The sequence below is a fragment of the Python bivittatus genome, unplaced genomic scaffold (assembly GCF_059951505.1).
Source record: "Python bivittatus isolate LINGU-HERP-01145 unplaced genomic scaffold, Pbiv_v1 ctg000480_np1212, whole genome shotgun sequence".
In the NCBI taxonomy this organism is placed as follows: domain Eukaryota; kingdom Metazoa; phylum Chordata; class Lepidosauria; order Squamata; family Pythonidae; genus Python; species Python bivittatus.
The window spans coordinates 61,930,033-61,939,294 of NW_028277075.1; the positions used below are offsets into that span (position 1 = coordinate 61,930,033).

Here is a 9,262-nt window from a genome sequence, read left to right on the forward strand (position 1 = left end):
TAATTGAGTTCACATAGAAAATGATCACATGGGAGAAGAAAGAGTAGAAAAGACCTCCAAAGGAACTACTGGCTCTGTGAAAGAAATAGGTATGAATTCAATTGCCCGCTATGTTTATCAGTCAAAAAAAAAAAAAAAGATTCAGTGATCTAGAAGATGCAAAACTATCCACACTGGATTAGTTTTATTGCTGATGATGGGCTGCTTTTCAGTCCCTTTCTTGGTCATCCACACCATGTCTTTTTGGTGGAATTGGTTACTGAATAGTTTCCTCCCCACCCCCCATATTCTAGAATGTACCCACAAGACAAAAATAGGAATATTTTTCCTGTCAAGACTACAGACTCTCAGAAATAATCTGTCAGGTCCATACTTGGACAGTGGGCAAAACCAACACTAGCTTTAGCTAAGGGCAAAGTTAAAAATGGGCAGTCCACTGATATCCAATTTTCCATCTCTCTTTCTAATTTTCTCTCTTCCTCCTTGACTTCTGCTTCATCTCCTCCCTTTCTTCCTTTTGTCTTTTAGACCTAGTGTTGAGGGGTGTACCAGTGCCCATATGATTTTGTAAAATCTTTTACAAACTGTCTGCTCCTTTCAGCTATTCCATATCTATGTATCTATCTCCCTAGTGTAGACAGTATATTAGGGTTCAGGTATGTAAAAGGGTGCTGTAGGGAAAACGTTTAGGAGCTATTTTCATTGCCATTAAAACCAGAACTCAAAATAGGTTTAATGGCTATAAGTTGCAGCTACCAAGGTTTTGTTTAAATATAACGGAAAACTTTCTAATGGTAAGATCTGTACAACAGTAGAACAGTCTATCTAGTAAGGTTGTAGGTTCTCATTCTCCATCTCTGGAGGTTTTTAAGAAGAAGCTGGATAGCTACCTCTCATAGATAGTTTAATTAGTTTCCCTGCAAATTGCAGAGGGTTGGACTAGATGATGCTTGTGGTCCCTTCCAACTCCATGACTGTATAATAGACAGATGGGCAGACAGAGAGAGAGATATGGCCTGTGTAAAGCCCTGAATGGATGCTTCAGTTCAGTTGAGCCCTATGTAGCAAAGCCATACTCTGCTTCTAGTATTACATCAGAGCCACCCTAATACATAGAATTTACCACTTTGCTGGTCTTGGCAAAGCAAAGTGGTCTGTGTTCAGAAGTGTGTGTTTTATTTATTCAAGACTAGGATAATCATAATGCAAATTGTACTGTGATAATCAAGATAGCAATTGAAACCATTCCACAGCTTAAAATTTAGAGAAATATTATGTTTGGGTAAATTACAACTATTGCCATGAAGGTGCCAGTCAATCCTCTTAAAGGAAGACTTTCAAAGTCATGGTTTGGATGTTATAACATTCCCTCTCCTTTGTATTTAAATAATACCCTTCTGACAATGTAGGCAGTTGAAGAGAGGCTGATGATCTTATGATGAACACAAGCCTGTATGAGAATAGGCATTTGAATGTTAAACTATTTAGGGATCTAAGGTAAATAATATTTATACCTTGAATTGAGGTCAGCAGGGAAAAGAAGCAAATGAAGTTCTTGTAAAAGTGATGCATTTGATTATACTTGCCAGGATTCCTGCAGTCATACTCTTATGTTTTCAAATCATTGTCAAGAAAAGGCCCACAGAGAGCACCCTGCGGTAATCCATCTGAGAAATTATTAGAGCATGGATGACTGTTGCCAAATTATCTCTGTCCAGGGATGGCTATACCTGACAAACCAGGCATGTAAAAGCATTTGACACTACTGAGGCCACCTGGTTCTCTAGCAACAAAGCTGGATCTAGATACAGGTCTCAGCTGTGGACCTGCTGACTTAGAAGTAATACAACCTGCCCAAAATAGATTGACTATATATACCCTCCAGACTTGAGGATCATCTACCTGTGGCACCTCTGCCTTGTCACCTTATCCAGGCATCTTCACAATCTCCCTTTATCCAGATGATAGAGAGAAATGGCATTTAAGAGGTACACACTCTGAATCACATTGAATCTTGCCCAAGAGTTGATGGGTAACCTCCACAATAACTGTTCTCAGTATGCTGAATGAAATATTGAGATATGCCCTTCACATGGTTCCTTGCTAAATCCTTTTGAACTGATTCAAAAGAAGAATGGAGAATTAAAGCAGCCAATCAGCATCCTAATGCCAGAGCAAATAGGTGCCAGTTTGTTTTGCCTGTTCTCAGAGCTGGCACTTGTTCAGCCTAATCCTATGTACTTTCTTTCCATAGGAGAAGAATTGTTCAATTAATCTGGTGAATGCATCTGAGAAACTATTCACCCATTCATGAACAATTCCTGTCATTTTTGTGATCATTCTGTTGCCACTTGCAATTATTCTCCAGTGTTCCAGAAACATTTGATCATTTGCCAAAAGATTTAGCCCAAGAATAAACCTGAGTGCAACAGCAAACTTGATGGCATTCAGCTTTGGAAATATTTCTCGGTGGTACAGTTAATTTCCTGATAAGTTCTTTATGTTGCTTTCCTAAGCACCAAATGTATTTTCTATCTATCAGACATTTATGTACAATTCCTCTCTTAGGAAATCAAAGCACGCATGACACACAGCCATTTCATGCCTTGACTTTCCAAGGCTTAAGATAGCAGCTACACTTTCAAAGTTTTATTTACATCAGTTTTAGTTTTCGTTGCAACACCAGATCCTACCGAACAACAGGAGTGAATGAAGACTGAAGAGTTGAAGCTCATGCAACTACCACTGTTGCAAAATATATTTAAGGATCTCACGGCTTAATACCCAGAGATAAAAAAGGGTCAGACAGCAGGTAGGTTCTGTATGGTGGGTTGCTCTATGAATAATTGTGGTATGAGGAAAGTCATCCCAAAAACAGCGCTGTAAAGGTCTGCAGAAGATTTGGGTAGGCATTAAGACTGGACTACAGAGCTGAGCAGATCGTATTACTCGCCACCTTCAAACATCTTCTTCCTGCCCTCCATTCCAGACTTCTCCTCAATGTTTTTCCTCCAGTCACCCACATCACGCAGGTCCTTCTCCTATGGGAAGAGAGGAGAGAAAATCTTAGGCTTGGATAGTGCCTTTGACAGGGCTCACACAGGGGGCAACCCTTGCCTTCTTCTCATGCTGTCTCCCTGGGCAGAGAAACCTTCTGATTGCTTACAGATGACTGTCAAGTGTGCTAACATTTGTTGTAGTGGTTCACAAGCTTTCAGCAAGAAAGCTGGAAGCTTACCAACACATTCCAGAGTGAAATGTTCAACGGACAGTAAACTGGAAAGAAATTAAAATTGCCTACCCTGCTGAGGACCCTGCAGCATTTTGGATACATTGCAGTCAGAAACCCCATTCTTACCATCACTGACTGCATTTATAAACTTTGGTAAGTCATAGTTTGTTCAATGAACCACATTGGTTCACACAATACTTTAAACCATGTATTATTATTTACATACCACAATGGTTGAGTTCACAAATTATGGTGGTAAAGCTGCAAGCTGAATGTTTTTTTGGTGCCTCCCATCTTCCAGTTCTCTTATAATATCATGTTTGGAATCTTCACTATCAGAGATCTTTAAAAAATTATCTATTTATCTATCTATCATCTATCTATCATCTAATGTTCACTGTGGCAGGCAATATGCTGTTTGATATGGCAGAGTTTGGAGCTGCCTTCACTCTGGAAATCTGCATGACAAGCTTCCTGGATGCAGTTTGGAAAATTCATGGGCAGACTTTCTTGGATGGAAGGGTATATCAATTCTGATGGAATTGAAACAGTTATTAGTGTCTCATGTTATTCCATGTTTCATCTATTGGTAAAATTATCTTATTTTTAATAACATTATTATTCTTCTAGCAGAAAGCCATAAGTGACGATTAGGCAGAAGGAGGAGGTGAAAGTAGAAAAATGAAAGAGTGACATTGAGCTATGGCCTCTATCTTAAATAATACGTTATTTAATGTATTGTGAAGTATTTCATTTTATTTGCAGGGCAACCCAATATTATCAAATGCCTAGTGAGTTCAATTGCCTTACTTTCAGGAAAGGCAGCACAGGATTCTACTTTAATATTGATTTGAAAGCCTTCCCTGATTTCATGCATATCCAACTATAGCACACACTATACCCCTTCAGTCTTTGAACAGCTAAAGGTCAATGCTGAGGGTGATCAATGGCTAAGCATAAGGTTAATATGCCCAAGCATGGCTGGCTGGGGAATTCTGGGAGTTGAAGTCCACACATCTTCAAGTAGCCAAGGTTGAGAGACCCTGATCTAGGTACCTTTTCAGTGTCTTCCTTCTTGACTTGCTTCAGGTTAGCTCTAAGGTCCATGCAGACTTTGTGTTTGGATCCTAGAAGGGCGCGCAGCATAGCATCAGCAGACATGCGGACTCTACGCAGGGGTGGCCTCTTGAACTTGCCCCTCAGGTCAAACAGTTTCTGGCTCAAATCTTCAAGCTACAGATAGAGAGAGATGAAAATAACAGAGTGATGGGACAGAAGCCAAGAATGGCAAAAGAAGGTAAAATCAAATTTTAAACAAGGAGGAGATGGCAGAGGAATCCAATCTATAATAGAAGGGAGTCCGACTAAAGGTAAGGATATTGAAACTATAGGAGCAAGTGCTTGTGAGTATAAAGGGAAAATAGTGCTAGAAGTTAGAGAAAGTCATACACAGGCAGTTCTGCATCAAGTGAAATAAAATGCAGACCCTCTGAGCCTGTACCTTATCCCCAAACATCTCTTTTATAAACTGTGCTTGGATTTTTATTATCTCTTCAAATAAATACAGTAAGCTTACAATTAATCTGCATATTATAAAAAGACTTGGACTATTGTCCCATGGCTTTTCCTCTAGGTTAACCATTTTGCTTGCATGTGTTTTTGGAACTAGGACATGAATGAATGAATGAATGAATGAATGAATGAATGAATGAATGAATGAATGAATACAAACACACACACACACACACACACACCCCTACAATATTTTCTTTTTTGCTGTTGATGTATAGTATATGCATACATTCTGAGTGTTTTCCTATCCCCCTTAATGTCCTTCACATTTACTGGGTGTACATAATATTCACCTTAAATGTGTACCAAAATGTAAAATGTGAGCAGTGAAGACATAGTCTGTCTAGAAATATAATTTCCAGCTATTAAATGGACACTCAGAGTCAGCTGTGATGTCAAATACCTACACTACTTGGAGCAAAGGGGGGGATCCAGAAAGTCAAGATGGTAGCCCAAATCATGTGATCAGACTCACCCCTTTAGTATGTGTGTCACAATGCACATTAAAAGAGGTGGGGCTTCAACTGTATCATTCAAATGCACCTATTTTAATTTATTTACCCCCCTCCCTACGGCTGCCTCTCAGCATGCTGGTCTTCCTAAAATACAAAATTCTTGTATTTCTTAATGAGATGAAAATTTCAACCCACTTGGACACAAATACTCAGAAATTTCATACACACTCAACAGAGCATATGTATGGATGCTGTAGTAAAAAATTACCTCCTTGGTAGTTTTCTGCAATTTAACTTCTGTGTCGTATCTTTCCTCATCGACCTGCTCTACCTTACCATGAAGCTTTTTGCACAGTTCCTGTTGAGAAACAACAAATGATTATTAAAGGAGGTTGCTCAAACTTACTTAACTTTTTTTTTTTGCCAGCCTTTCTAATTCTTTCTCTGCAGGCTTTTGATAGGTGATATGTCTAGATATACAGTTTCAGAATTACTCAGTCTGTTCCAGTTCTTTATTTTTTTTAATTCTTGGAATCTAAATTAAGTAGAAAACACCCTTCATAAGCCAAATGAAATTATATAATCATGAAGGAAGAGGTAGAGATATGAATGAACAGGTCCTACATCACACTGGGAAATCCTAAGGTATACCAAGCCAATAATGTCTTCAAGGCTGGGATATAATTCCACATGGCCCCAGTGGGTAAAAGTTTAGCCTAGACTATTCATTTTCTGAAATGATGTGATATATTTAACTGTTAAAGCAAGGCAATCTGGTCCCGGAAGACATTTAGTTTTAAAGCTACCTGACAGTCATATATACATACCATGGACTTCCTTGGAGGAAAAGTAAGGCTTAAATACAATTAATAAATGATGGGATCCCCTGTTACTTTGTGCTCACTGTTTTGTTTTTTTCAATGGGAACTCAGTTGCTGGTTTGGCTGAAGAAGCAGCAGGAGAAGCTGCCGTTCAGAAATTCTTTTCCTATTACTTTGAGACTCAGACACCACCGAAACAAAAAACAAAAAACCCTAGTGTGATCCACAACAGGACATTGAGGAGGATGAATGTAACACCTTTTTTTAAACAGAGATCCTCAATCAAGGAAAGAGATGGGAGAGAATGATCCATAAAAACATAAACTGCTGTAACACAATGTCTCACCTGTGATCTTACCTGTAACCGATAAGCAATAATATTGAAATAGTCTAAAATAGGAGCACACAACTTCACCACCCCCACCCCCCAAAAGCCTTGGATGTGACCCTACATCTCCAAAATTTGCCACTGAATTTTCATGTTGGACGTGACCAAAGGGAAAAAATTAAGAAAGGGTAATAATCATGTTGACTCTAGTTAATATAAGCAAGAGTGTCCACAGAGGTATGGCTAAAGAAAATGATGGCCACAAGGTGAGATCAAAGCTCTGCATGGTTTTTATGTGCAAGACACCATCGTGACTGCCATCTTGACTTTTTAAACTATACCCTGCAGACACCCCTGAATATAAATTTAATTTACTCAAATCTAGTTTTGTCCTAACTACACCAGTATTGAAGTGAGGCTTTTGGTTTGCCACTTGGAACTTATATGCAGCCCATGGCCAAAAAGGGTTGCACAACTCTAGATGAAAAGATTCTTCATCACTGGTTCTCCTACACTGAGCAGCATCCTCAGCAAACTGCACTGGGATCAAAATGATAACACTGACATATTGACATCATCACACAAATGCTACCTTGAGATACTTATGCCCTGACCCCTAACACAAGCACATAAGTTTCAGCCTTTGTGTAATACTACTATCACATATATTTCATCATTTGTCTCCCCCCAATGGACACTCATGCCTATGCTCTTGTGTGCTATAGTATCAGGTAAGCCAAACTAAGAAGATATATTTAAATTTGGGAACAATAGGTCTTTATACTTCGCAAAAATCTAATGTGAAAAGGAACTAATTGTCAGACCAAATCAGCAAATCAGTTAACGCATTGCACATAAAGTTAAATGTTCCTGTTCTTGCATACCTTGTAAGGGTATGGGTAAGGGTAAACAGAAGAGATGAAGTCATTACCTGCAGTTCTTGCATGGAATTTGGGAGGTGCAGAGGTGGACAGTGTTCTGCAAGATAATTGGCTTTTTCTTGTTCTCTAGTTACAGCTTCTTTTTCAAGCTCAGTGGCAGCAATCTGGAGCATAACACTCTGGAAGATAATGTTGGAAGAAGCAAAATTACATTGGCAGCAGAAGCATTTGTCAAGGAAGAGAGAGAGAAGGCATCATAAGGTATACATGCCGAAACAGCAATCACCTCTGCTAACATCAAAACAAAGGGCAGGGCTTAAAAAGTAGCACAAGATAGAGTCAGCATGGTGGCCCTTTACCTAAGAAGTAAAATGTAGGACAGGAATGAGAGACCTATGGTCTTCCAGATGTTACCAAACTACAGGTCCCAGCAGCCATCAGCACTGGCCATATTGGCTGTATTGCTACTATTTGTGGTTCAACAAAATTTGAAGAGCGTCATTTCTCCATTTCTATGTCTAGAATGTTCATTCATGGTCAAGCTATACCACGAATTCCCTAATAGGTTTTGAGCAAATCACAATCACTACAGCAGTGTTTCTCAACCACATCAACTTTGAGATGTATGGACTTCAACTCCCAGAATTCCCGCAGCCAATACACACATCTTAATGTCGATGGGGTTGAGAAACACTGCACTAGAGTCTCGATAGAAGGGTGTTTAAAATTAAAAGTGTAATTATTGATAATTATTAATTATTTACATCATTACTAGATGTTAAGCACAATGTCCATTAGTTCAATGAAAGAACTGCCCCAATCATGTAGAAAGATGGAAAGGAAGTCTGATCATAGCAATATAATGAATTTGCCTGTAAGCAAGAAGCTTTTCCCAGCCGTCAGTGGGCTACTCTTTGTAGTTTCTTTCCAGAGCAATTTTTTTTTCCTGAGATTAATTGTGATATCAGAAATGACCCCAGATAGCAAAATGCATTGTCAAAATGGGGTGGATGGGAGGTGATTGGTATGGAGAGAAACTTCTTCATGTGCCCTTTTCTTTTAAAGAGGGAGAATGAAAATCCATTCCTACATGCTTGGGCCAGGCCTGCGTGTTGTCAGAACTGCCACTGTCACAACTAACCTGCAGCTCCTGTACTTGAAAATGGGACAGAAACTTTAAAGTGTTCAGAACTTGAAACATACTTTGTTAATGAGTAACAACAGATATTTGTATATATGTGGAATGTTCAGACCAATTCTAGTTTTCCTCTCTCTGTCTCATTCTCTGCAGATGCCAAGACATCATTTGGAGGAGTGTTTTGCTAGATATTCCAGAAGAGGAATGCTGCATGGCACAGGGCTTTTCACAATTACCTTTCTTCTCTCAAGAAGATAATAAAGTAGCATAGCTTTTTTTAAATGATCACCACAAAGAATATACCTTGAGATGCTGCCGGCGGGCAGTGATAGCCCTCTTCCTTTTCTAAAATTAGGAAAAAACAAAAGAAAAAGAAGATGTTGAGTTTTTACAGTACTTTTCCCATGAGCCACATTTTTGCATGCATATTTCCTAGAAATTTGACCACCCTTTCCGTGTAAACATGGCATAGCATCACAAGAACAACATCCATAGTTGAAGTAGGCCCCTGTCTAAATGCACTTGGGGTCATTTTGTTCTATTTGGATCCAATTTCTGGTCAAGAATGCCAATAGCTCTGCAAGCTGAGGGGTAGGCAACCCACGGAGCTTCAAGACCAATGCAGCAGTAATAATATCAGCTACTGAAGCTGGCCTGACTGGTCCCAGTGCTAGTAATGCCTAAGACTGTTCTGTCCTTGGTTTCTTTTACAATCAGAATGCAACCAGTAATTACTTTTATAAAGAAACCTCCTGGAGTTGATTCCTGAAAGGAAATACTAGGGAATGTAAAGGATAGGAGGACTGATGATCCTGCAAATTGCCATGGGTCCCAA

At 39.2% G+C, this 9,262-nt stretch overlaps 1 protein-coding gene across 1 annotated transcript; it reads right to left on the reverse strand.

The window, feature by feature from the left end:
• Nucleotides 1–2,671: 2,671 nt before the first annotated feature.
• Nucleotides 2,672–8,850, reverse strand: TNNI2 (troponin I2, fast skeletal type). The gene is given in 5 exon segments (XM_007431677.3): nt 2,672–3,041; nt 4,289–4,465; nt 5,528–5,617; nt 7,340–7,468; nt 8,731–8,850. Coding segments are annotated over 5 exon segments (612 nt in total). The 3' UTR covers nt 2,672–2,945.
• Between the last annotated feature and the right edge of the window lie 412 nt (nt 8,851–9,262).